This window comes from Equus caballus, chromosome 10 (genome assembly GCF_041296265.1).
Source record: "Equus caballus isolate H_3958 breed thoroughbred chromosome 10, TB-T2T, whole genome shotgun sequence".
Taxonomy (NCBI): Eukaryota; Metazoa; Chordata; class Mammalia; order Perissodactyla; family Equidae; genus Equus; species Equus caballus.
The window spans coordinates 86,275,623-86,303,383 of NC_091693.1; the positions used below are offsets into that span (position 1 = coordinate 86,275,623).

General features: G+C 40.6%; 1 protein-coding gene and 1 long non-coding RNA gene across 11 annotated transcripts; one reads left to right on the top strand and one right to left on the bottom strand.

Annotated features, from left to right (window-relative positions):
* Window positions 1-2,836: 2,836 nt before the first annotated feature.
* VNN1 (vanin 1) lies at window positions 2,837-19,249 on the bottom strand. Of its 10 annotated transcripts, none has more exons than XM_023651107.2 (10): window positions 19,093-19,249; window positions 18,576-18,826; window positions 17,152-17,282; window positions 13,340-13,532; window positions 12,371-12,662; window positions 11,592-11,953; window positions 6,383-6,553; window positions 5,238-5,372; window positions 4,993-5,048; window positions 2,837-3,017 (listed from the first exon to the last, which is right to left on the bottom strand). In XM_023651107.2, exons 2-9 carry the CDS (start codon window positions 18,786-18,788, stop codon window positions 5,010-5,012), a joined length of 1,536 nt encoding a protein of 511 aa, XP_023506875.1. In that variant the 5' UTR covers window positions 18,789-18,826; window positions 19,093-19,249; the 3' UTR covers window positions 2,837-3,017; window positions 4,993-5,009. The 10 variants fall into 10 exon arrangements, with proteins under 10 accessions (XP_023506875.1, XP_070079986.1, XP_023506877.1 ...); XM_070223885.1 differs by having other exon boundaries at window positions 5,280-5,372; window positions 18,576-18,807; window positions 19,093-19,243; XM_023651109.2 differs by having other exon boundaries at window positions 5,280-5,372; window positions 19,093-19,239.
* On the top strand, window positions 17,626-27,022 carry LOC111775380 (uncharacterized). Its single transcript, XR_002811038.2, has 3 exons — window positions 17,626-17,818; window positions 20,407-20,532; window positions 25,278-27,022. It is a non-coding gene; the product is annotated as an uncharacterized lncRNA (long non-coding RNA).
* Window positions 27,023-27,761: the final 739 nt, after the last annotated feature.

The following is a 27,761-nucleotide window of genomic DNA, read 5'->3' on the forward strand; positions in this document are numbered from 1 at the left end:
TTGACTTATAGGTTGCTTTCCTCACTTTTGAAGCTTTGGTGATAATTGTCTTCATTTTTAAAGTGCTATTTAGATTTTTTAAGTCCATATTTGCTCACTGTTTTATCTACTACACTTCACTTTAATTATACCAATGCCAGACAGGTAAGAATAGTATTATTAGAACACAGATTTGATTTTGTACTGTCTGTACCTAAAGCAATATCCTACTGCACACAAGAGTGTGCTGCCTGAGTATCACAGTGGATGTAAGAAATTTTCCCCATCTGAAGATTTTTCTTTTCAAAATCAAAAATTAAAGTGATGCATTTGGAACATGCCCAAAACATCCACAGGATAGAGAATCAGAGGAAATACGAGGAACAAGGGGCCATTTTCAGTGTAAGAGCCAAATGATGTGTTCCAGAAAAGTCTTTGACATTGATATGACTTCCTAGTTGACTTTTTCTAATTCCTCTCGATATTCAAAACATTTTACTGGGCCAGCCCCATGGCCTAGAGGTTAAGTTCAGCATGCACCTCTTCAGCGACCTGGGTTCAGTTCCCGGGCATGAACCTACACCACTTGTCAGTGGCCACACTGTGGCAGTGACCCACACCCAAAATGGAAGAAGACTGGCACAGATGTTATCTCAAGGCGAGTCTTCCTCAAGCAAAAGTGGAAGATTGGAAACAGATGTTAGCTCTGGGCAAAACTTCCTCAGCAAAAAAACAAAACAAAACCAAAAATTGTACTTATTTGTCAGCTTTTCTTATGTATATTTCCATAGATTATTAGAAAAAAAACCTTGATGATTAAAAAAAAATCTGTTAATTAAGTAAATATGTTGATGTTTTTAAGACCCCTTTTCCCACTAGTGTCACTTCATAAATCAATGATTCTGGAACTTATGCTATTTATTCTATGTTACTTTTTAATGTGTATATTTCCTTATAAAATGGACTTCTGAAAAGTGAATGTAGGGGCCGGCTCCGTGGCCGAGTGGTTAAGTTCATGCGCTCTGCTTTGGTGGCCCAGGGTTTCACTAGTTCGGATCCTGGGTGTGGACATGGCCCTGCTCATCAGGCCATGCTGAGGTGGTGTCCCACATGCCACAACCAGAGGCACTCATGACTAGAATATACAACTATGTATTGGGGGCACTTTGGGGAGAAGAAGAAGAAGAAAAGAAAAGAATGGCAACAGATATTAGCTCAGGTGCCAATCTTTAAAAAAAAAAGTGAATGTAAAAGTCACAGGTATTTATCAGGAGGAGATGGTGTTGCCACAAACTAGTTAATCCAATCAATTTAAATTTTATCATAAACCAAAGTAGAGATTATTAACTTAATTAATCTTTGTTATACTGAGTCACTGTAGAAAGTTCTTCATCCTAATGTTTTCAGATATAAATATTAGGAATATATTTTCCAAGATATATTACATATAGCAAAAAGAAAAGGGAAACCATCTTATGTTATAAAATTAGATAGCAAATATATACATATATAAATATGAATGTATGTATTTATGGTGATAGGCAGCATCCAAGATGGTCTGTAATGATCCTTACCTCCTGATATTGCCAGCTTTGTGTGATTCTCTGGCACACTGTAGCATGGTTGGTCTGTGTGACTCATAGCATTGGCAGAAGGGATGTCACTTCTAAGAATAGGTTATAAAAGATTGCAGCTTCCATCCTAGGCTTGCTTACTTTATCTATGTATCAATCTATCTATCTACCTACCTATCTACCCTATCACTCATTCTAGAAGCCAGTTGCCTTTTTGTGAAAACTTTCAGGCAGCCCATGGAGAGGCTCCGTGTCATAAGTAACAGGCCTTCAGCCAGCTTCCAGCAAGGAATTGAGGGCTATCAACAACCACGTGAGTGAGCTCAGAAGCAGAGTCTCCAGCTGCAGTCAAGCTTTCAGAGGACTGTGGCCCTGATGGCAGGTTAACTACAACTTCAGGAGTGACCCTCTGCAAGCTAAACCACTCCCAGATTCTGATCTCAGAAACTGAGATAAGGTCCATTGTTTTAAGCTGTTAAGTTTTGGGGTAATTGGTTATGTCACAATGGATAACTAATATATTTGTCAATATCCAACAGAGAAAAAGCATCTAGGGTTTTTTGAAGCCTTTAATATTTTAAGCCTATCACTGATACACCAGCATGTTTTCTGCATTAAACTAAAACTGTATGATGGTACTGAGGCTTGCCATGGTGTTCCTGTTCCCAAGTACATAAGGAGCTTTATTTTCTAATGTCTTTTTTATAAGTCAGTTAATGTCACCCCAAAGCACAAGATAAATTTTACTCAAATATTTATTGGGTGATATAGCATTTTTCAGGAAAGGCATCTGCCACAAAAATGTTTCTTTCCAAATGATGTGCGGCTGACATGGATCACTGCTGCAAGTGCCCTGCTGTCCTTCACAGAAGGTCGTGTGTGTGCAGGGTGAGGTTGATATCAGGGTTATGTGGACGGTCTATCCCTTGGGAGATGACTTGACTTAAAAGATGTTCTGTGTTTCACTAATTTGTATAACGTCAAGAGATTCTGCTGTTACTGAGAAAGAACATTTAATGACAGATTAATTACGTAATTTCATCCATGTGACTTTCTGGTTTCCTTACTCCAGAGGATCTTCAATGATTTGGCGGTTTCACTACCAGTTAATCAGCAATGCTTCCCTAGGCGTCTCTAGCTGAGTCCCGAGGAGCCCAGCCAGCTGGATATTCTTACTAGGTAACCCTCTTGTTCAGGCTTCAGTTGATAGTGGAAAATGGAGAAGGGAGAGGATTGGAATTTATGTTATTTTGCTAGGGCTGCCATAATAAAGCACCACAGACTGGCTTGAACAGCAGAAATTTATTTTCTCACAATTCTGGAGGCTAGAGGTCCGAATCACAGTGTCAGCGGGTCGGTTGCTTCTGAGCGCCTCCCTCTTTGCCTTGCAGATGGCTGTCTTCCTCTGTGTCTTCACATGGTCTTCCCTCCGTGCATGTCTATGTCCTAATCTCCTAATCTGTCCTATAAGAGTACCAGCCATATTGGATTAAGGCCCACCCTAATGACCTCACTGTACATCTTTAACAACCTTTTCTCCCAATACAGTCACATTCTGACGTATGGGGTTAGGATTTCAACATATGAATTTGGAGGGACAAAATTCAGGCCTCAAGAGAACTGAAATGTATTCTTTAGGTAAAGAACTAACAAAGCAAATAAGTAAAATCATTGGAACTCTTAAAGAGAACTGAATAAGGATCTGTGTTATAATAAAAGTGGTAATGGATTCAGACTTATATAGGTGACAAGGCTAATAGTAGCAGAATCGTTAATCATGGAGAATCTGGCCTTGGAGCCTGGAAGTGGGGCTCACTGGGGGCTCCCTTGTAAGCTGGTTGCCACAGTGAATATACATGTAGGTGTGCATTTTACATCATCATGAAGTTGGTAACATAAATTGTATCTTCAAACCAGGAAGTGTCAAAATTTCTTGCTAGACCATTCAAATTCATTGAGGCAGAAAAAGATAGATGAAAAAAACTGTGTTTGAGCATTGGTCTTTCTTGGAATTTGGTTGTTTGTATCAAAGAAGCATTCCAAATATTTTATGCAGAAGTAACAAAAATTACAGTTAAAAAGCACATCGAAATTAGCATAAAATACACATGTATGCATTAAAGAAATCTAGATTTAAAAAATGATCAGAGCTGGGTATGGATGTAGTAAATGCCATTTTTTAAAAAGTAAATTCACGGCTGCAATGTTGAGTTTTAAGAAAAATCAATTTTAAGAAAAATTCTAAGTTAGTAAGTTTGTCACAGGGGAAAATATCAGACAGTGTATTCATAAGAACAGTTCTTAGTCGATCTCCAGGAAAACTTTGAAGACAAAAATTCATATGATTTCTGTCAGGAATTTTAGAATACACCAAATGCAACAAAAGACTTTCTGGTGTGGTATCTTACGGGGAATAGATACCAATCACGTTTATAAAAACCACATTCTCCTGTTTAGTGTATTAGTCCATTTAGTGTATTTGGTCTTAAGTTAATCAAGGTAATCTTTTTTTGTGTGATGGTAATATAATACAAAGCAAATAAAAATATTTTATATATGCTTGTGTGGAAGAATTATAGGAAAGATACTCAAGGGCACATTGCCCGCTCACTTGTATTTTAGGTTTCCAGTGCTAAAATCCGTTGTTATTTAATGCTTTAGAGCAGGGGTAGCAATCTTTTTCTGTAAAGGGCTAGGAAGTAAATATTTTCGGCTTTTCTGCCCATATGGTTTACGTCACAGCTATTCAACTCTGCCATTGCAGCATGACAACAATCATCAACAGTGACCAAACAAGTCAACGTGGCTGTGTTCAATAAAACTTTAGGCATGGAGGCTTGAATTTCACATAATTTTCATGTGTTACAAAATGTTATTCTATTGATTTTCTTTTTCAACCATTTAGAAACGTAAAAACCTTTCTTAGTGTACAGGCCATATGAAAACAATTAACAGGCCAGATTTGGTAAATGTCTGCTTTAGAGCCCCCCTGTAAATACGCTTACAGGCTGACAAGATAGGCAAAGCCCTAAACAGGTGGTAAATCCCACTGAAAAACACACAAAATGTGAAGGTCCTCTAGAAGGTGCCCAGACGCAATCCCAGCCGCCTTTTGGGATGCCTCGGTGCTAGACATCAGGCCAAAGCGACCCACTGGTGTTGCGTTCATTGATTTTCTAATTGACGTATGAAGGGCGGCTGAACCACTGTTGAATGTCTGCGCTTTCAACAATCAGAGGGGGTGTAATTTCAGCAGTAAATACATCCCAGTTGGATTCACTGTGACAGTCACATATTGTTGTAATAGGTAACACATATACAGTGCTTTCCACAAGCCAGGAGCTTGACCAAGCACTTTAAATGTATTGACTCACTTAATTCTCAAGAACAAAGCCCTCGAAGGCGGGTACAATTGTTATTCTCATTTTATAGATTTTACCTTTCAAAATGTTACCACTATTTATCCAGCTCACATTGTCTGGTGTGTGTGTGTGTCTAAATAAAGAAAAATATATATTAGTAATTCACTTATGCCAGAGGCCACAACCACTTTCATCAGGAGCCCAGACCCATCTTTCTTTTCTTATCCATCATTTTTTAAATTATCCAAAATAAAAGAGAGAAAATGTAAATATTCTACCAACTTAATGAGAACCCAACAGGTATTAGAACTATGAGCATTACTCTCAGTGCTCGTGCTGTGAGGTCTGATGAGGCGTCGGATACCTGGTCCTTCTCGTACAGCCTCCCATAAAGAGTCACTGTCAGGACAGGTCCCGAGGGGGGCTGCAGACTGAACAAGCGTCCATCACTTGACACCTAACGCAAACACAGAAGAGTGGGCTGAGTCTCCCCTTAAGTGGTGCAACCTCACAACACACTTCTCAAATTCAGTGCAACTGGATGAGGGAACAATAAAGATAATGGGCAGATTCTGTTCTATTAGAGATGTTTGAAATGGCACAGAGCACACAAAAAATTGGAGCTATGGAATTGGCACTGATTCATTTCTTATTGAAATGCCTGTAATCGATATCTCAGAATTTACTTGTCAAGGAAGCATTCCATGAGTTAATAAACGTGAAACAATGGATGTGGGAGAGTATAAGAGAGAAGTCTAGTTCTCTCAGACAAGCAACGCCTCCTCCAAATGATGGGAAGGGGCTGGGGAAGAGGGTGGAGCTGAGCCTCTACCCTCCCTGTCACTCACTCCGCACAGCCTCCCAACCTGCCCATCGTCCCCAACTCCCCACAGCAACTGTCTCCACCAGGAAGGAGAGTGAGAGCAGAACCTGCTGGGCAAGTCAGTGAGGATGTGTCTGGGCAGGGCACTTGTGCAGTACGGAATCATATTTGGCCTCTAAAAAAACCTCTTTGCTTTCTCGCCAACATCAGCCACTGTCAGATTCTCTCTCCTTCAGCTTTTCCGTCTTCCCTGGTCTCCTACGGTCGCACAGGGCCCTCACCCACACCAGGAGAGGAATTCCTTCTATCTTCCCTAGACCGTCACTACCCAGTGATGCGAAGGGGCTCCCTCTGGTGGGACTGGGTCTGAAAGTCTTCTAGAGGCTTCTTCCCATTCAACGGCGCTGAAGCAGCCCAGCCTCCCCATAGTCCCTACAAGAACATATTTGTTTATTCTCAAGGACACTCTAATTCTTATAGTAAGGCTTTCCAGCCCGTTCAGCGTCCTTCGTGCTCCCCAAGGATAGTTTACCCTTTCCAAATGGCAGTTTTGTCATATTTGTGAGCATGTGGGTATGTTTTGTTCTCAAAAAGTGCTTCCTCTTACATGAAGTGAACTGGCAATGATAAGCAAAGAGTCTCACCTGGAATTCTCCAGGTGCGAGCTGAATTTCACTCAGCAGCACCTCAGGGAAGACATGCTGGGTCCCAAAAGTGCCACTGAGGGAGAACGTATCGAACCTAGTGGAAGCAGTTTCCACCGAGTCACCACAAGTGTGTAAGTCCGTGGTTCTACACTTCAACAGAGTGCAAACCTGCAAAAGTAGAAACAAACCAGTAAGTCCTAGGAAAGTCGACTGAAACGCCGGCCTGACCTGGAAAAACGCCCAGGCCCCTTCGTTTGGTTAAATAGTGTTACTTCCCCATTAGGTTAATCCAGCTCATTGCTGAGCAGCCATTGCAACAAGTCATAACACAAAAGAACTTCCCACCCCAGTGCTTCCCACAGTTCACCGACACACATTAAACCACAGAAAGAATCAGATCTTTGATCTATAGGCACGAACAATTATACCCTCATTGTTCTCAGGTAGGCAATGCTTCAAATAATCAAGAGTGTTCAATTTCTAAAAAAAAAAAAGGGTTGAATTTAGTCACTAGTTTAATCTCATTTTGTTGCCTATTTCACACAATGAAAGAACTTTAAAGTTCAGTGAACCCTAGAGTTGATCTAGAGACAATCTCTGTGATCTGGAAAAGTCACTTACTTCATATCTGAGCAAGGACTGGAACAGCTCTCACCATTCTGCATTGTTACACTATACTACGCTCTACTACACAGCCGTGTGACTGTAAAACCTATGTGAATCATCTCACCATGCAGGCGCAAAGTCCCCAAAAGGAAGATCCGTATCCGTTTAACTCCAGCTGCACTGCATCTTCCAAGCCTCACTGCAAACCCCCTGCATTTCTTGCCTGACTAAAGGTTCTAATGAAGCAGGTGCCCCTACTTCTACTTTTGAAGCTGGAGAACAAGCACTTTAGGGCAAGTGTTTTAAGATGGGATTCAAACAACTTCTAGGTAAAGGCAGAATGGGCACATGCTTCTGTTTCATTCCCTCGAAGTCCTAAAAACAACATTAGCTTTTTTTAAAAAAGAAATAAACCCACAAGGATAGGAGAACAGGAGGATAGACCATGGCACAATTTTAGAAACTGGGATGTTGATGCAAAAGTGGTAACTGATTCAGCAGATGTAACACAGCCAAGTCCTAATCGAGTCTTGGCAGTGGTGAAAGCCAAGAATCAACCTTATCTACACTGCAGAATGCTCAAAAAGTTCCATCCCTGGGAACACAAGATACCTCAGAAACTGGGAATGTCGTGGTGGCTAAAGTAAGGAATATTGGTGGGCAGTTGTTAAGGATGCCTCAGATACTGAGGATGGGCAGCTGCCCCTCCCCTATTTCAGTGAAAGGCTGGGCATTTATTTCCAGAGAGGGTAAAGCAGGTGATGTCTCGATGGAGGCTTTGAAAGACGTGGTTGAAGGGGATTACATGAACACATCATTGTTGAGACCGCCTCCCACCACCACCACCACACCCTGCAAGGCCATTTCTCCCACTCGGCTCTCTCAATGCCGTCAGCAAGGCATTTATCCTTCAGGAACATGGTCAGGCATGACCGTTAAATTTGAAGTTCAGATAAATTAAAAATACTAAAAATAGTTTTTAGTGTAAGTATATCCCAAATATCACATGGACATACTTATATTTAAAAATATGTATTCCTTATTTATCTAGACTTCGAATTTCCCTGGGCATCCTGTATTTTTATTTGCTGAATTAGGCAACCCTATTCAGGAGGAGAATTAGAAGAACTTTGAAACCTGGAAAACCTGAGCATCCCAAGAGGAACACTCTAAAGGTACTGAGCTCAGGGTTTCCCCCAACAAAAGGCCCGGTTAGATCGCCGTACTGTGAAGCTTAAGATGGGCAAGCACCCACACGCTCAGAACTTTCCGTCTCTTTTTGGTAAGACTAAAGGGTCGCCATATAGATGAGAAAAGCTTCTAAATTTAGAATTTCAACTTCCAAAACCTGCCTGGCACTGGTGGTCCAGCTCAGGGATCTCTGCCCGGCAAGGACAACTGAGGGCTTCGTTTTACCTGGCAGAGCTGACCTTCCTCTGAACACCATGAAGGACCCACCATGGCTCTCCTCAAGTGCAGCCAAGGGTCTGGGCAAGGCAGAGAGGTGAGCCAAGATTGAGGAGGGAAGGAAGGAGAAAGAGAGAGGAAGAGCCCAGAGAGGGCTATCTTGCTTTGTAATCAACTTTTTAAACTTAAAAATACATCACAAAAAATAAAAAAAAATACATCACAATTTTTTTAATTTTAGAAATTAATATGGCCATATAATACCATATATAGTACAATATAGGTCCATATGCCACATAATATGTGGTAATATTTATATGGCAATAAATATTCTTATACAACATAATTTAGCTAATTTGAATTTTGGACATTTTCTTGATATCATTTATATTATTTTTCCCCTTTTCTCCAGCACCTTGAAGCACTGATTAGGAGTATTGGTTCCTGCTATATTTTCATCCTTCTCCTTTTTTCTTGCCCTTCCTCTTAGATCTATGAAGATAATTCAGGACATCTCATCTATGGGAAACAAAAAGCAAAAACAGCCTTTCCTGACCGCAGGTCTCTGTCTGGCTCCTGTCTTGTTTCTCTTCTCTCGTCTCAGATGAGATTTTCGAGGAAGAAATTCTCATTCATTCTTTCAATATTCTCACTTCCCTTCAACTTTTCGACTCACTGTAATCTGCCTTTCACTCTACCATTATGAACCCACGAAATTCCACCAAAATTCTACTCATTCATATCAATAATGGTAGACATATTGCATAAAAATTTCCTCCTCCTGAGAGTCTCTACTTCCTTGCCATCCGTGAAGGTTCTCTTTAAATTCTCCTTCATTTCCCAATCATATTTTCAGGTTCCTGTTCTTCTGTCCACTTCCTGCCCAAACGCTGGAGCTCCGCAAGGTTCCACCTTTAGCACGCTGTTCCTTACTATGTAGCCAGCTTTGCAATGTGATTCACTCTTGAGGGTTTAACCACCCTCTTTATCCTGCCTGATTCTCGAAACAATATTTCTAAATCTAATATCTCCCTTAAGCATCAGACCCATATATTCAACAGCCTACTGGATGCTGCAGATGAATGTCCCATGTGAGCTTCAAAACTAGCACATCCAGAGCTCACCTGAGCATCTCCCCACTGCCACCCAGTCTGCTCCTCCCTTCGCATCCTGATCTTTCAGAGCATCACAGGCACCCAGCCACTCTAGCTAGAGACCTGGCACATTCTAGACCCTTCATTCTGCTTTTCTGTTCCAAATCAAATTGGCCGCCAAGTTTAGTTTTTAAATATTTCTTGACTCCATACCCTGGTTTTATTCTTACTAACATAATCTTGCTGTACAGGTCCTAAAAGGAGTATTTGAATAATTTAACTAGTCTTTTTCTGCCCTTATTTCATCATCCACAGTATAGCCAAAATGTTCTACTCCAAAGAAGATTGGATCACATCATTCCCTTGCTGGACACCTTCCAACAGAAGACCATCACTGACGGAATAAAGTCCAGATCTTAGGAACCATGTAAGATTCTGCAGGATATGATCCCGCCTCTAGGCTCATCTTCCACCAACCACTGCTTGTGATGTTATGCCTTCATAACACTGAATGGCTTGCTCTTCCCTGCACACCCCGCTCTTTCACACATCCACAACTTGCTCACGCCCTCCACTTCACCTAGAATTCCCTCCCACTCTTTTACGCCTGGATAATAGCATAAGTTCATGTATCATGTCTCCAGAAACTTCCCCAGATCCACAAATTAGGCTGAGTACAACTCCCTACTATTTCTATAGCAAAGTGCACATTCTATGTTCTATCACATGCCAACCTGTATTGAAGTGTCTGCTCAAGTGTCTTTCTCCCCTACCAAATCCCTCAAGAGGAGAGTCTATGCTTATTCATCTTCATATCATTAGCCCTGAGTAGATACCTGGTATGCAGCAGGCACTTGATAAATGTCGAAGTGAGCAAGCATTCTTAGAGTGCTGATCATACAGCAAACAAAATGTTACACGGTGGGAATAGTTCCAGCACTCAAAGGGCTTTCAGTCTCCAACAAATACATACATAACTTGACACGATATGTCTTTGATAAAGTTAAGCATAGGTGTCTGGGAACACATAAAAGAGGTTCCTAACCCAGCTGGGGAGGTGGGAATGGTGCCACAGGAAGTGTCAGGGCAGGCTCCCTGGTGAAGACAAGACCTGAAAAGCCCAATGAATGACAAAAAGGTGAGGGCCACCATAGATAAAGGAAGCAATCTGTGTAAACATCCAGAGGTTCTGCAGATGCTAGCATATTGGAGATGGGGAAATGTCTCAATGTGCCAGGAGCCCAGGGCACACGTTGGTAGAGTGAGAGAAGACAATTGAGAATAGGAAGGGGCCACACAGAGACTTTCTGAGCCTTTAATGTTAAGGAATTTGATTTGCCAATTAGAAGACAGTGAGGAATTTTAAGCAAGGGAGTGAAATAATCTGAAATGGCTTTTAGTGGTTTTGGCAATGATCGTGTAGGGAATGGACTGGATGGAGCTGAAAGTGTCAACAGGAAGCCTTGTTAAGAGGATGTTGCAATAATCTGAGTGAAATAGGTTCAGAGCCAGATCAAGGAAGAAAAGGGCAGAAAGAGAGGAACATGGAAGCTGCTTGTTCTTAGGGATTCCATCTCATCAGGTTCCAATTGCTCCTCTACTGTTGAGGGCTGTGAGATATCTGAATCTTTGCAGCAATAAATATTCTACTGTACATCTCAGAGGTTAACGCTATATGGCTCCAGGACATACTCAGTGTCAAGCTTCTTATAAAACAAGATAGGCATTCATGAACATACAGAGAAAATGGCTAAATTTGTTCAAGCAGGAAATATCAGAGGTTAATTATCCATTAAAATTATCTGTAATTTGATTATCATATCATTTTAAACACTGGTTCTGCAAATAAATGTTCTGCCTTTTCCCAACTAGTTTAAAATTGAGCTGACATCGAGGATGGCAAGTTTCAGCTAATAAAATTTCAGGATTTTCAACTAAATTCAAATTTCAAACAAACCACAAATTTTTTGGTATATGTATATCCTCGAAAGTGGGACATATCTATAACAAAAATAATTCATTTTTTGTCTAAAATTCAAATTTAACTGTGTGTCCTGTATTTTACCTGGTAACTCCCTTGCCACCAAAGCAATCATTACCTGTAAATAATAACTCCCTTCAACAGTATGTAAGCCATCAAATGCCCCTAGGGCGTACACTTCATCTGATCTCTTCTCAGACATCTTGTAGCTTAGGTGACAGCAGAGAGCTTTCTGACAAACTGTGTAATTTCCTGTGACTTCGGTGAGCTCCAGGAAGGTGAATTCATCAAAAAAGACAGTGCTGTTAAATTCCTGGTTTCCCGTTGAGAGTGTTTTCACACCACTGGCAAAAGAAGTCCAGTTCACCACTGCTGGGTGGTGCGGGTGGGAGTCCAGCTGTGAGAGGAGTAGTTTTCCCTCCTCCGTCTTCATATCATAATGAAATGCTCTTGGAGAATCAGGAGCATAGATGCCACTTCCTGGAAGTGATAAGTTGAAATGGCATTTGAACCGGGAAAGTGAAAAGGAATCGCACAGTTGTTATTGGTATTTGAAACTCACATTAGCATTTTACTCCCTCTAAGCTATACAATTCATTAATTTCAGTAAATATGCTGATAAGAACAAGAGGTAAGAGGAAATCCAAGAGAGTATGACATCAAGAAGCCAAGAAGAGAGAGTTTCACATGAAAAGTGGTGAATTTTGGAAAAAAGAGAGAGTGTACATTCAAGCTGAATAAAACTAAATAATTTAGATTGAGATGGATTCTACAGCATGCCGCCAGCTGGAGTTGGAGAACATTGTATTAAGGAGTACGTGTTAGCTAGAAAAAAAACAATTTTTTTTTGCTTTTTTGCTTACATCAAACCTGTAAATCTTAAAGATGTCACATTACCTGTCATTTTCATTGAGGGGTAATGTATATTGGATGCAAGGAAATTGACCCCCATGCCCATAGCCCAAGCCGAGTGAAATTCAATAGCTGACAAATGTGGCAAAACATTCATCCAGGCTGTCGGGAAGAGGATGGTGTCCACTTGGAAATCTGTCACCAGGGTAACAGCAGGGTTGTAGAAGAGAATATCGAAGCACGTGAAAATGCCAAACTTTCCAAAGGTGGTGTTGAAAGTCACGACCTCAGGCTCCTTGGGTGCATTGAATTGATCTTCACCCATGAAAAGGTTTTGCTGCAATAAATAAAGGGGGAAAAAAATCTCTTTTAAGAAGTTGTCCTGGACATCACTGTGTCTGAAAAAGTACAAGCTCACATAAGTCAGTGCCAATTTCATCTATGACCACTGTCTTCACAGGAAAGAGTGTTAGAGAATCAGAGAGGACCACAGCCAACAGGAGGCTTTGATTCAGTCTCCACATTTTGTAGATACGTACAAGGGAATCCTTATCTATTAAGACCTTCTTGAATCTTACAAGACATGGGCACGAAATAGTTAACATCTATTTGCCAAGAACACTTAACTATTTTCTGTGGGCAAAGAAGTTTCTTCGCTCCTTTCTCTTCAAAACCTAGACTCTTGCCAAGTCTATCTGGCAAGTAGTTTTTCATTCTAGCCTTGATCCATTGTCAGGGCACGTCTTTAAAAGGACAAAGTCCAAAAGTCAGCGTTATGTTTCAATGCAGTAGGCTCCTACCGATTGGCACACACTCAGCGACACCCTACTGTGCTCTTAAAGGCACAGGAATCCTCGTGAAGAGCTCACTGCACCTAATCATTACTTTCTGTGCTCTGTCTCCACTCTACTTCTAAATAATGCTTATTATTATCCACAATAATGGATTTTTTCCTTCTGGTCCACTTTATTTTGTTAAACACTCAGTAGTCAATTATTTGCAAATTAATTCTACCTTATGGTAGCGTGCCACAAGTTTTCCCTGAGCATCAAACACCACATCAGTGTTGTACTGGTAACGGCCATCAGGGGGGCACTCAGGGTCACTGGCATTGCATGGCTTCTTGTCCCCGATATTTGCCACGACGTAGATAGAGTTGTCCTTGGCCAGGCAGCTGAGCCTCTCTTGGACTGGAGTGTGGCCAAATCTGGTATGTGTTCATTGGAAGAGGGAAAAAAAAAAAAAATCAAAGCTTTTAACAAAATTCAGAATAATAGTTGCATGAACCTATTATGCGATATACACAAAAGTAAATTCTAAATAACATAAGTAGAAGGGAAAGATGAAAACAAAAGACTTCAGAGGAAGTACAAGCTTATCGGAATTTGGTTCTAGGAAACTGTTCTAGGATAAGATTCCAGGCCACGTATTTTTCTCTTCATAGCATTTATCATCATCTGTAATCATATATTCATTTATGCATTCATCTTATAATATGTGTCCCATCTTATAGGGCAAAGGCACACATCTCCTGTTCACTGGACCCATGGCTGACAGAAAAGAGGCATTAAGAAACATTTCAGGGCCAGTCCAGTGGTGCAGAGGTTAAGTTCACACACTCCGCTTCGGCAGCCCAGGGTTTGCCAGTTCAGACGTGGGTGCGGACCTCCACATCGCTTAAAAAGCCATGCTGTGGCAGGCTTATAAAATAAAATATATAAAATAGAGGAAGGTGGGCACAGATGTTAGCTCAGGGCCAATCTTCCTCAGCAAAAAAGAAAAAGACAGAGAGAGAGAGGAGGATTGGCAATGGATGTCAGCTCAGGGCTAATCTTCCTCAAAAAAGAAATATTTCAAATGAAAGAACAATTTGGAAATAGGAGTATTCTGAGAAGATGGCAGAGTAGAAAGCACCAGGAATCCATCCCTCCACCTAGATAACAATTGCACGGCAGAATGTGTCTGGTGTAACTATTTTGGAACTCTGGGGTCTATTCTAAGGCTTGCAACTTCCAGAAGAAGGCTTGGAAGGTCAATTGCAGTTAATTTCAGTCAATTTCAGCTCTTGGCTCAGCAGTGGCTACCATGCCCACTTCTCTCCACCCTCTAGCCAGTGGCAGGCAGCCATGCAGGTGTTCCTGGAGCACCTTGCAGGCAGCCTATGGGAGCAGGGTGGGCAATATTTCTGTCCTCCAGTTAACGTTTTGCATTTGCATTCTGCGTTTGCGTTCTGCATTCTGATCGCTGATAACCGCTTCTGATCCTGGAAGTGCAGACACTGGGGCAGGCAATCATTGTTTTTTTAATTTATTGAACTAATGATTGACTCTTTAATCTGCCGGCCAGATGACCTTGATCACAGGTGCAGCCAGTCACTGTATTAAAGGATGCCCTCTATACAAGGACTCCTACACTCTCACATAGTGGAGTTCCCGGTACATAAGAAAGAGTCCACATTAAAAGGTGAATAATAAATTCATCTTTGAATTAGGTTATTGGACATAGCTTGTCTCTCAAGAAATCTACGAGCTTTCTTCTATGAGGCAATGGAAACTTCTGCGCCAAATTGTTCCTCTCTTAACCTCCCAGGAACTCTCAGATGTCTACTGCATGTCCAGTTGTAACGATCAGCCCACTACCACAGTGCTTTGTAACAACTACTTTCTCTTCTTCATTCATGTGGCTTCTAGTTTTTACATCTAAACTATCTTACTTTTTAATTATATAAGATGTAATAAGAAATCTCAAATCCTTCTAGAAGTATGTGAAGTATAAATGCTAAATAAATAAATTTTTTGTAAAAAGAGAAACGATGAGGGCCTTGTTCCTATAACATCCAGGGTAAGTGGTGATGTGAGCCAAAAAAAGATTGGCGACTGTGAGAAAAAAGAGCATTTGACTCAGTGGATATTTCAAACATACTCAACAAGAAGTGATATCTGACTGTATGTGAGGGGTAAAGGAGATTGACTCCTCTCTGTCCTTCCCATCCGACGTCCAATCTTTCAGCAAGATCTGTCTTACCTACCTTCCGACTTTATTCAGACTCTGGTCATTTCTCAATACCCAGACTTCTACCGCCTCAGTCCAAGACTATCATCTCTCTGCCTAGATCACTATAACAGCTTTTTAAGTGTCCCCTGCTTCTTTATTGACTGCTTGTGGAGTCTGTTCTCTGCATAGCCACCAGAGTGATCCTTACACTAAAACTGAAGTCACAGCACTTCACTTCTTGCTCAAAACTCTCCAATGGCTACCTCCTCACTCAAGTAACAAAGTCGTTATTATGGCGCATGGAGCCTTATGCACTCAGTCCCCTCCCACTTATCTGCCTCCATCTCCCAATTTTCTCCCCCTCCCTCACATCACTCAACCACATTCACCTTCTTGCTGTTCCTAATATGGCAGACACACACTCTGACCACAGGATCTTGGCATTTAGAATTCCCTGGAATGCTGTTTTCTCAGATATCCTTGTGACCTACTCCCTCACTTCCCTTGTCTTTGCTTAGATGTCACCATGAAGCCCTCTGATGACTTAAAAATTTCAGCTTCACACTTGCCACCGTATTCACCTTTCCTGCTTTATTTTTCTCCACAACATTTACCTCCACGCCACATCATGGATAGGTGGATGATAGATCACTAGATATTATCTTGTTTTTCAATTGACTCTCTCCCCACACTAGACTATAAGCTCCAGGAGAACAGAGTTTTTAAACCTGTTTAGTTCACCTTATTGCCCAGAATAGTGCCTGGACATAGTAGGGACTCAAACAACATGTTGAATAAACGAATGAAGGCAAGGAATGGAGATGTCATTGGTTGATGGCAAACAGGATGGGGAAACCAGACTCCTTGAAATGGAACAAATGGAACATCCTGGAAGGGATTTTCAAGAGGCTCTTGGAAATTTGATTCTAGGGGAAGGCCATTCAGAACCAAGAGAAGTCAGTTCATACTGGAAGTGATAACAGAGTTCTTGCCTTTTAGAAACTGAAGCTAGGCATGGGAGATAGTTAACTAAAAAATAATTATGATACAATGAAATATGCATACAGTAGATGATTAACAGAAAACTATTGAACTTTGTCAAAACCAAGGCATCTCTATAAGCAGTTACAGTAGTTTGTGTGGTTTTGAGAGCAGTTCCCAAAGACGAATTCCTACGATTTCAGCAATGGCGCATTTTGAAAGAAGTGAGTTAACTGACACCGTTCTCCTAGATGTGTACGGTATTGTTTTGCTTATAGCAAAAGTGATAGTGCTATTTTGTTTAGTCTAGACTTGATTTAAACCTGCTATATCATAACTTTCTAGGCTGACAATCAGCTTAAGTTTAAGAATTTCATATACATTAAACATCAGCTGTCTTATGGGTGAGAAAGGAAAGCTTATAATCCTAAACTGGCATGTGACTCTATTCTGCTATTTACTCACACAGTTTTCAAATTGCAGATGCAACAGAGAAACCATTTTCCGTTCACTAGTAAAGAGTCAGAAGACGAGAGTGGATCTGGTTCTTCCACTCACCAACTACCCCGTGACCCTAAGCAAGTTACACCATCATCTCTCCAGATTCACTCCCTCAAAGGAAATTCACATTGAATTCCGTGATTTTCACGTGACCTTCCCACACCGATTTCTGTGATTTCGTAATTCATATTCACATTCCTATTAAATGTATCCATATGAGATGAAAGATAATAAAACTATCTTGAAACTTAGAGTTGATAGCGGGTCATATGCAGTGATCTTCCATAAAGTTTTCCCAAGTGAAGTGCGTTCATGTTCATGATTGAATTCTTAACAATGTGTTTCTTTACCTGTCGGGATTGTTGCAAGGGATCCAGTTCACTGCAGGGTCTGGGATGTCCTCCAAGTACGGATAGAGCGTGTCCCTGCTGAAGTTCCAGCCGTAAACACCATCTTCTGGAGTCACGATGATGTGCGCACCCTGTTAAAAATGGAACTTAACGTATTCTTCAACTAAGCAAACAATCAAAGTGGGAGGGGGGCGGCTGGGAGAGGATCTGAGGAACTGAGCAGCTGAGGAGCAACCAATCGGGCTTTCTTTTTCTTTCAATCTTATTCCTTTGTTTTCTATGTTTTCACAATTTATTTTCTTTGCCCAGCCACGTTCCTTTTCGAATCCCTCTGTTGTCATTTCTATTTGACTTCTTCATTCTTTCACAAACATGAATAGCTTTCCAGGCTACTCACAGGTTCGCCACGCACTAGAGTTGTTACCTTTAAACCCAGCTCTTCCCAAAATGACCCTCTTTGAACTTTGGCCGACTGTTGTGTCTGCATGCACCTGAAGGATCTGTAACTCGATCTCTGTTTCACTTCCACCCTTGCTCCAGCCTTCCCTGCTCCTTATGCTGCAAAAGTGATTTCTGCTTCTCAGAAGGAGGGACTTCAGACACCGGTTACCTGAAGGACGCCGGGCCTAGGGGTACAATGTGAGCTGCCCTGGGCACCTTCGGGAGGGTGAGTCACCCTGAAAGCTGCTGTGGCCTTGAAAAAAATAGCTGGACTAAGGGTGCAAAAAACCTCAGAATCCTTCATAACCTTTTAAATCTCCTTATGTATAAGAATGTATACTGATAGATATATGTGATATGTATGTATCTATGACTTTCATCATGCTTCATACATTCCTCATCTGTACTTGATCTATGAATATCTTATTGAAACTATATTCTTTCAAACCACACACTTAAACTTAACCCTTCATTCAACTCAAGGACTTACTGTGCATTAACATATATGCTTTTATCTTGTCATTAGAATGAAGTATATAATACATGCTGTTAAGTAATTTGCAACTTAAGTTTAATTGTTTTGATGTTGTGAACTAACCCAAAAACCTGCCAACTCTTTAGAGCACAACAGCACACTGAGGCCACTAGTACACAAACAGCACCTGGTCCCTGACCGTTTTATCCTCCACCCACCACATGTAGCAGAAAAGAGCAACAAAGTTGTTGAATTTGCAGCAAGTTCCTCAAAAGTCTGCTGCCTCTAATGATAACCAGCCTACTCTCTCCTTAACTTTGTCTCACTATTAGGGAAGTGCAATAGTGTCCTTGCTCCAATAATTTTGAGAAGGAGGTAGGACTCTGATTCAGTTCTTGCCTTCCCTGACACATATGTTGTCCCAAGGGGTGTTGACGCTGACAGTAATCCTGTCTCCTAAGACCCCACCCTTTGCGCACATAGAATCCAGCACACTCAGAGATGGTACCTGCTTGGCTGCTGAGGTGATTGCTCCCTCCAAAAGATCCAGATTGCGGTTCATTAATGGCAACGCCTCTTCCCGGGACACTGGCGTTAGGGTGGCATTGGGCAATATCACTGCGTGCTCGTAAACAGCTGCAATAAAGGTCTCCAGGGAGTGGGCTTGGAAGGTGCAGAAAACCAGAATTGCCACATAAGCGAGCAGCTGAGAAGAAATCATGATGAAGTCCAACGATTTGCTGAGAGATAGATCAAATCCTGATATTTATAGAGAGAAAACACAAGAGATCACGTGGTTCCCAGAACTTAGGACTTTAAAGTGACAAAGTCTAACTTTAAGAAAACTTTCTGGTTTTACATTACGGACATAGATATAGACACTCCTTATATAACAAATGACCCTCCCTCATGGAAGGGATTTGTGAGGATCAAATAAGCAAATGCTTATGTACTAGTTTGCTAGGGTTGTCATAACAAAGTGCCAAGAATTGTATAGTTTAAGCAACAGAAATGTGTTGTCTCACGGTTGTGGAGGTAAAAAGGTTCAGACGAAGGTGTCAGCAGAGTTGGCTCCTCCCGAGGGCTGTGAGGAAAGAGTCTGTTTGGGGCTTTCCCTGCAAATGGCTCTGTGCTCCCTGTGTGTCTTCACACGGCGTTGTCCCTGTGCGCATGTCTGAGTGCAAACTTCCCCTCATTATAAGGACATTAGTCATTGGATTTAGTGCTCACCCTACTCCAGAATGACCTCATCTTCACTAATTACCTCTGAAACAATCCTCTCTCCAAATAAGGTCACATTCTGAGGTACAGGTGGTTAGGATTTAAACATACAAACTGTCGGAATTCACCTGTTTTAAGCACACCGCGGTGTATGTAAACACTGTGAAGAGTAAACAACTTTACAGTTTAAAATTATTCTTATTATCATCATGCGGATATCTGGGCTCCATGCTTTATTCACTTCAGTTTCCTCAAAATGGAGAAGCCAGGACGAAGAGAAATATAAAATAGTCATTCATTATCTATTCCTATACAAATCACCCCTAAAACTTAGTAGCTTGGAACAGCAAGCATGTATTATCTCGCATTTTCTGTGGTCAGGACTCCAGGGGCAGCCGAGCTGGGAACCTGAAGCCCAGGGTCTCTTCCACAGGCTGCAATGAAGCTGCTCGCCAGCACTGCAGTTATCTCAGAGCTTGGCTTGGGAAGGATTCACTCCTGAGCTGCAGGCTCACTCGCATGGCTGATGGCGGGCCTCAGGTCCTCATTGGCTGTTGCCCGGAGATACGAGTTCCTTGCCATGGAGGCCTCAGCCTCACTAAAAGGCAGCTCACGTTATGGTATCTGGCTTCCCTCAGAGCCAGAGAGCAAGAGAATCCACTCAAGACAGAAGCCGCCGTGCTTTAGTAATCTAATATGGAAAATGACACCTCATCACTTTTGTCATAATCTATTCATCAAAAACAAGTCAGTAGGTCCAGTCCACACTCGACAGGAGGGGATTACACAAGAGTGTGAATGAGGCAGGGCTCACTGGGGACCTTTTTAGAGGCTGCATCCCACAGGGGTAATAGAGAGAGGAGCATAAAGAACAAGCGTGAGAACTAAAGAAGGGAGAGAGGAAAATAATAGAAAACAGAAAAGGAGCTTATAGATTTTGGTATGCAACAAGTGTATAAGTTTTGCTTCGGTTGTGAATTAAGTATAATATTATTTTATGTTTATAGAACTAGTATTTATGATTATCCATTCTATTTTTAGGATATTTCATTTTGGATGATGGTTTTATGGTTGAATTTGCAAATGGGTGTGTCTGATGTTTTATTTTTTTACTTCAGAACTATAAAAATTTATTCTGGGGCTGCCAAAGTAACCAAGAAGTTGTGGTTGCCCCATCCTCCTGAGCCTACAGCCAACGCCAGCTCCCTCTGTCTGCTGACCTCCTTTCGTCTTTCCATTCCCGAGTAAGTAGGGACACCTCATACTTCAAAGGATGTAATTGTTACACAACAATTTATAAAAGGAGGTTCTGAAATAAAAGTTAAAACTGAAAGGAGTTACCCAAAGGTTAAAAAACTTACTTCTTTGATCTTATCAGATTAAAAACACTAAATAAGATCCTCCAATTTGGTTTCCCATCTGATATATAAAGAGCTTGAAAGTCATCTCTCTCAACTTCATAACAAGAAAAAAAGATGAATAAGTGAAAATCAACAACTTTTCTTGGCTATATCAGAGAATTGAAGTCCTAGGACAAACCACTGTGGCAGATGGTTAGCAAATGGCTCCGCTGTTGGAGCTTCTACTGGTTTGATCGCTGAAACTGTCATTGATGAGTTGCTGGAGGCCCACTATGGCCAAGCTTGAAAGTTAAAAACTAGGAGGGTCCCAGTGTTAGGGAGGCTGTCACCCTTTTGTGAGTTTTACCTCCAGGAACCCCACAGTTTCTCTCGGCAAATAATGGAGGAAAAAACCCTCTGCCTCAAGCTTCCTACAGGAGGAAGGGGGATTACCTCCACTTTGAAATAAGCCCAGAGCATTTTCTTCTCCTTGACAAAAGTCTGCCCTCAAAAGAAACTATTTACCAGAGCCTAACCAACCTAGGGGAAGGGTAACCCCAACTCTCGCCCTCCTGGCCTTCCTGTCTCAACTAAGAGGGAAAGAAAACCTGAGAAGCACTCATGAAAGTCACATCCCAGGGGCACAGGCTCACTACAACACAGAAACGTCATCATTGGACTCTATAAACCTTCCCCTCCCCTGACATGTTACCACCATGGCAATCTGGAGTTTGCTGCCTACCTAGCATGCATTAGCCAAGAGAAAGTCTTCAGAAGGACAATTGCAGTTCTTGCAGTAGAAAGCTATCAAACTAGAAGCGGTGGGGCACCAACAGCCTCTGCTGCCGTGGCTGAGCTGGGTCTCCTCATGGCTAATGCCACTACATCACCTTCGATAAGCAATGTGCAGCCGGCCAAGCTCCTCTAATGCAGCCTTTCTGCTCAAACAGAGTAGACAGACTGGGGGAATAGTTTCCAACAAAACTTGTGTGTGGAGAGAAGACACTCATCCCGTTTTCTGCCTTTTTATCAATCTACTAATCTCAAGAGGTAATCCATTTACAAAAACTTCTGAGGGTCCTCCCTGGTTTTAGGAAATTTTTTAACTATTGCCCTTAGTCCAGCCTTTGATCAAGGAGTGAAAGATACCTGAAGGGGATCACCTGTAGCCTTGGACGGTCTTATTTTAAAAGGTAACTGCTTAATGGTCTCTTTAGAGTGGAAAGGCAATTCAGATAGAGGATTACTGGAATGAGTACTCAAATAAAGGAGACGGGAACAGCAGGAGTTATGTTGTCTTATAGTCTTTTGTTTTAGGTACCTCTCCTATCTTTAACTTTTTATTAGCCTTGTGTAATGAATCTTTCCTTGAAGCGATTTTGGAATCTTGAAGACTTTTAGAGGCTTCTGCATGCCAGTTAAAATAGGTATCGCAATCTGTTTGTTTATTTGGGAACCCTTCATTTCAAGTGCACTTGTTAGATGATCTTGTCTAATTGGACCGTTCTGACTGAACTCATGACCACAGCTGAGCTCTTTGAAAGGACTTTGGAACAAGACTGTGAACAAGGTCTGTCAAGATAGTGGCCTTACAGACTCTCTCATATCTAACCCTGAAGAAGGGCCCTGGTATGGGCCCCTCCCGAAGTTGACAGGACTCTGAGAGATTTCCTGGTTAACTGCAATGTTATTCCCTTAAACAGCCAAGGAAACCAAAATTAAAATCAATAGAAAACCTTGCCAAATTTTGGTAAATATTAGAGCTATACCCTCTGCTTTAAACCCTGCTCAGAACCTGCAGAGGAGATCCTGAGAAAAGTGGTAGCAGCCAGCGAAGTGTGAGAATTCTCACCAGAGTCAGGTCTCCCCGATCTGTCTGTAGTACCCAGCAGGAAGAGACAAATAAAATGTCTTTTGCACCCTCTTTGGAGTCACCTCTCAAATCTAAGTTTTGTTTAATACTGCCAGACACACTTAGTATTTGTTCTGGCTGAAGATGTGTGATATTTTCTACCTCCAGATAGTATTGCTAAAATGAATTTGTAAAAGGGCTCTATTAAATTTGCTTAAAGAAAATTAAGTCCTTATATGAATTAAATATTCATAAAATTTTCAAAAATATAATAGAAACTAACCCAAATGCTTTTCATGTTCAACACGATCTGGGAAAATATTTGGTATTAAAACTAATTTGAGTTTGTTAGTTTATAAAATAGACATGTCTTTAGAGTTATCAATATTGAATATAATGCAGACATGCAACTTTTATTCTATCTGGGTTTGTTGATAAAATAAGTTCATGTTATTTCTGTTGCAAAATTTGTCCTCAAGAAAAATAACTTGATATGATGAAATTTTCATAAGTAATCTAAATATAATCGGTGAGAACAAGTGAATTAGACAAATGTAAATGACACAAAAGTTTTTGGGCAAACTTCTTAAATAGTTTCCCCAAATCCTTTTGGTAACTTGAAATCTTAGGGTTTTGCTAACTTAAATTAAATTTTGGGTAGTCGTTAAGTATCTAGATCATTTCCAAATAAGATAACATACTGAAGCATTAATTACTGAACACAGGTTTATCCACTTTTGGCTTCCTTTTATAGAGGAACTAAAGATATTTGGGTCTATTAACAGAAATGTTTTGTGCCACAATGAAAAATATTACTATGAGAAAGCATATGTTTCTAGAAATTATAAAAAGAATTTATAAATTTGCCAAACCACAGAATGCTAACGTGAAAGACGGTTCACAATTGTTTACGTCTTTATTTTCACTAGAAAGTAAAGTTTTTAAGGATTAAGAATTCTAACCACATGTAATTAAATCTACTAAAAGTAATAAGGGAAACATTTCTGAATGCAAGGAAAGATGTGTGCTTTAGGTAAAAGAATATGTGAGGAGCTGAGACGCATTTTCGTTGAGGAAAAAGAAAGTAATTTTGTCCTAAAGTGAGACTGATTATTTCAGAGTGGGAAAGATGAAAAGCATAGGGCAAAATTTTAGAAGTTTTTGTGGACAAGCAATCTTGGGAAAATAATTTTATGTGTGGTCAAGCTGGCTGAGAATAGAATTAAGTTATTTAAGCAAAAAAAAAAAAAGAGTTTTAACATCAAAAGTACACTAGTGCAAAATTAGAATTGGTTTTCTCTCAGCTAAAAGGACAAAATTTTCTTGGACTTTTCAACTGCCTTTGATAACAGATTGTGAAAGTTTCTTTACCTTTTAAGTGATTTGCCTAGAAAGAAAAGATCCTATGTTTTATTAAATTTATCAAAATAAAATTCTAAATTAAGTCTTTTTGAGCTCAAAATAACTTTGGGATTTTCCAGAGGGCCCACGGAACATCTCAAAAGACTTGTTCTCTGTCTTTCTAAACAGAGAGATGTTAAATTAATTGGGCTTATTTGATATGTTAAATTACGTGGGAAGCACTGTCAAATAAGAAGTAATACCAAGCCTTTTTTATGCTGTATTTATATAGGTATATGTTGTAAGTCTTGAAGAAATTGTATTAAATTACTGGAAATCTGATATGTCCTGGTATAATGTTACCAGTCATAATTCCAGTTATTATCTTAAAACGTTGTATATCACAGAAATAACCAGATTTTCTTGTCAATTTCATTATAATGAACTCTCATCAGATCTTAACTACGGTCATTTTTAAGTCTGGTCATTTACAGTTATGTTTTTTACTCAGATGCTCTTGGAAAAGTGTTCTTGCAAAATTACTTCATATTCAAGGAGAATCATGCAAAGGACTTGACAAGTACAGGTTTCTAATAACTTGATATCATAAAACTGAACTGGGTAAGAATTTCCAGAACTAATGAAAAAACTGGATTCAAGCCCAATGGTATTAATTACATGGGACTGAATGAACTGAGGAGGATGATTATAATTTTTCATGACTTTTTGTTTGAGACATTATTGGTTCCTTAATGTTTTGTTTTTCCAGATTTAGGGAAATCTTTTCTCTTAAGCGACCTATAACTTGCACAAATTTGATAAAGTATACCTTTGTAAACAAAGATGAATCATTTACTTTTTCTCCCTATCTCATCTCTCCAGAGTTCAAAAACTCTTTTGAGTATTCTTTTCACAGCAATACAGTTAGTTATTTCAATAAATCCAATAAGAATCCATTCTCCTCATAACAGGACATAATTGGAAACATTCGTTATATTACCAAGACTTTGACTGGAATATTGTATTTGAGAGAGATGTGCATAGACTCAGATATGCCCAGACAGCTTTTAAAAACTAAGGTTGACATTATTGAGCCAATAAAGCCCCTTAAAATAATTGGCCTGGTACCTTGCTTACAAGTTTCCAGCAAAGCAATCTTCAAAAGAGCGTATGTCAATCACTATTCTTGCTGCACTTATGTAAATAATCAGACCAAGTTTAATGCAAACAAATTAGTTTTGCTGTGATTATCTTTGGGAAAAAATGGGGTGATTATAAAGAGAAAAATTGTGTTTGCACCTTTCTAGATATTAGCTTCTAGTCCTCTCAATTGTCTTTGAAGTTTTGCTATATACTGGTAAACTGGACTGGATCTTGAATTCTTTTGGTTTCCTCAAATATCTGGCTACAACTCTCCAAACCAATGTTTCCGATTTTCTCCCACCCTTCTGATCAGAATCACTAAGAACAAAGACTACCCTTGAACCTCCTTGGAAGGGTCTATGCGGATTCTCCTCACTACCCAGATGGCAGCCAAACTTTAGGGATTTGAACCCTGTGTCCATATCCCCCAATTAAGGACATTTCCACCTGACACCTGGTCCTGTGCAAACGTTGGAGATCTCTGAACCACATTGACAAGGAAGAGAAGTAACTGACATCAGTGTGGACTTCTTCTGCCCAAGATGCCAGATCAAGACTTCACACTTTAACCACATGAGAACCCCTCTTCTCCTCTTTCTTTCCTTTACTCTGGCTTTGGCCTGGAAAGATAATGCCATCATCTGTATCTCCCAGGCCATTGCTAAGGGTGGTAACCATTCAGACTGCTGGATTTGTCATCAAAAACTTTAATCTGTCTATTAACAGTGCCACTTTAGTGAGAATGGTTTGTGCCCAGACGAGATGTATCTTTGTCTGTGTGGTGGTGATCACTCTCCTTGAGCCTATGAATGCCTGGATGGTGAGCAAAGCCTCCCAGGTTACCTAACTGTGCCCCTAGCTGTTCACAGACAGGCTGAGACACCTCTCTGGTCATCTCTCCTGAATTTACGTCATTGAATTAGAAAGGGCAAACCAGGAGGTTTTCAGTGTTCAGGATTCACTTCCCTTGGCAGGTCCCTACTTTCTTAGCTGGAGTGAGTACAGATGAGGCCATGACCGGGAATCTCTCCTTAACTCTTGAAGATATCACAGAATCTGCTGCTAAAGCAATAGCTGCCCAACAAAAACTCTTAGACTCCCTGGCCAAAGTTATTCTTGATAATAGGATAGTCTTCAATTATCTCTTAGCTGAGCAAGGAGGTGTCTGTGCTGTGGCCAATGCCACTTGCTGCACTTGGATTAGCACTTCTGCGGAAGTTGAAACTCAGCTACATAAGGCTACTGAACAAGCCACTTGGCTTAAGAAAGTGACTCCTTCAATGGAGTCTTTCTTTGACTTATATGATTTTAATTGGTTTGGGTCTTAGGGACCATGATCTGAAGTGCATTCCAAACATTGGAAATTATCCTACTTGTAATAATCAAAGTAGTCTCCTTGGTGCACCGTATTCTCTCAACAGCTTTAAATGCATGTTCGCAGCCACTAACCACCAAGCAAATGGTCCTCGTTCCTAAGACTGGAACATCAGAAAAGGAACAAAGAGAATGACCAACTTAAAAAATGTAAGTCTGACGTCATAACCTGTGACTAGCACTCAGTAAAAGCTGGGAGAGCAACAGAGAGGTAGCTGAGAGTGGTGCCAAGGCCTTAAATTTTGATCACGTCTCTCAGTTAGGCTGAGAGTCTGATCAAAAGGGGAAATCATTAAAAAAAAAAAAAGAAGAAAGAAAGAAATAGAAACAACAGGCCCACATTGAAGTCACTTGTGCTCAGCTCCACATCAGCAAACCAAGACTTGAAACTTCACCTAATTGCAGTTTCAGCCCCTCCCAGGAGTGTAAACTTTAATCAGCTGATCTGGAATTAACGGTTAGCACTAGTGAGGTAATCCACTGACAGACCCCTGCCTTCCTTTAAAGGAAGGTGCCACTGTTGAAATGATCCGTTCTTGGCTAGAATAACTTCCTTGCCTGGTTTCTCTCTGTCTATAAAAGTCTTCCATTTTGTACAGCTCCTCAGAGCCCCTTTCTATCTATCTTCTAAATGGAATGCCTTTACGAGTCAATGAATAAAGCCAATAAAATCTCTAAAATTTACTCAGTTGAAGTTTGTTTTTTTAACAATATGATAAAAGATTAGAGATATGCCTCAGTATTGCTACTAAATATATATACCTAAATATTAATATTTAATGGCTAGAATACCGTCAATTTTCTGATTGACATTAATCTGATTGATAAAGTTGTTTACATTGTAAGAATATATATTTATGCCATAGGACTTAATAAAACTTTTATTTTTCTTTAATAAGTCCCTAATCATTATTATGCAGCCTGAACTGGCTCCCATGAAAAAAATAATTTTTCTCACCAGTGAATTATACTCCGCTGCCTCAGAAATACTCACTGAAGCCAGGAGAGTGGCTTCGCTCTCCAAAGAAAGAATTTAGATGAGGAAGACACAGCTGTGAGGGCTGATTCTAGCAGAGGTCCTCATTTATAAGTCATGATAAATAAAACGAGAGGTGGGAGGAGAGAAAAAAATAGGTCAAAGAAATAAAAAAGTGTGAGGTATTAAAAGATAAGGAGCAAATGACTTTTAAAGGGAAAGCTTGGTTGAGTCATGACGGGCAAGAGCTGAGAACTCCCAGGGGATTCGGCAGTTCTGCAGTCCCCTGTACGAGAGAGGGAACAGAGGTGGGCTTATGTAAGATGCATGGGTGAGGGGTGGTGAGGAAGCTGGGGCCCCTAGGTACTAATGCAGCCTCGAGACAACAGTCTAGGAGAGAGGAAAGAAGCCTAGAAAGAACCAACATGAGGCCATCAGGTGCGAAGA

Bases quoted from the DNA above. Each gene is read 5' to 3' on its own strand.
- VNN1 (XM_023651106.2), bottom strand. From the start codon at position 18,788: ATGATTTCTTCTCAGCTGCTCGCTTATGTGGCAATTCTGGTTTTCTGC. The intron at 13,533-17,151 runs GTAAAGAAACAC...AACACATACCAG, and splicing joins CCTTGCAACAATCCCGACAG to ATTTGGCCACACTCCAGTCC. The intron at 11,954-12,370 runs GTAATGTGACAT...TATCACTTCCAG, and splicing joins CCCCTCAATGAAAATGACAG to GAAGTGGCATCTATGCTCCT.